At 33.2% G+C, this 594-nt stretch overlaps 1 protein-coding gene across 5 annotated transcripts in view; it reads right to left on the bottom strand.

Moving 5' to 3' along the window:
* Positions 1-594, bottom strand: part of LOC106880715 (uncharacterized) — a 35,924-nt gene that overhangs the window by 22,055 nt on the left and 13,275 nt on the right. For 2 of the 5 annotated variants that reach the window (XR_008266382.1, XM_014930791.2), the window contains exon 1: positions 371-558. The exons of the other annotated variants lie outside the window; for them this stretch is intronic. Coding sequence is in view for 1 of the 2 variants with exons in the window: in XM_014930791.2 (XP_014786277.1) it covers positions 371-488 (118 nt within the window). In the remaining variant the exon portion in view is untranslated. Of the gene's footprint in view, positions 1-370; positions 559-594 lie in introns of those variants that run through there. 5 annotated transcript variants of the gene reach the window in all.

The raw sequence follows: 594 nt of genomic DNA, 5'->3' as shown, positions 1-594 counted from the left end.
TGTGTGTGTGTGTGTGTGTGTGTGTGTGTGTGTGTGTGTGTGTGTGTTTATATAAAAATATATATGAGTATATATAAAGGAGGCCACTAAGTGGACTGCTAATGTGCTAGAAGAATAGATATGGATGTATTATACATGTGTGCATATGTATATATATGTATATATATATATTATATAAGTTATATATTATATATATATTTGTATATAGGTGTATGTTTGTATGAATGTATATACGTATGTGTGATTGTGTGTGCGCGCGTATGTGTATGGATATATAGTGCGTCTTGCGACGATAAAAGTATGGAATCTAAGAGGAAATGGTTTAATGCTATAACTGAAGAAAATACCGTTTTTCGTAATCTGAACTTACTAGTCGAAGTGTATGAAGCCATTGTCAGTATCATCACAGCTAACAACTTCGATGATCTTGAAAGACGAGTATAAAGCAGAACGAGAAACGATCGTAGGCTTCCAGCAACCAGAAACATTACAAAAAGATACGTCTGAATCAAAGAAGTTTAGTCGAAATGGTCGAACACAGCAAAGGCAGAGAGTAAAAGTACAACATACATGCATGTATATATATATATATAT

This window comes from Octopus bimaculoides, chromosome 20, assembly GCF_001194135.2.
Source record: "Octopus bimaculoides isolate UCB-OBI-ISO-001 chromosome 20, ASM119413v2, whole genome shotgun sequence".
Taxonomy (NCBI): Eukaryota; Metazoa; Mollusca; class Cephalopoda; order Octopoda; family Octopodidae; genus Octopus; species Octopus bimaculoides.
Note: the sequence above shows the minus strand (reverse complement) of the source record. Positions and strands in the feature narration are given on the sequence as shown.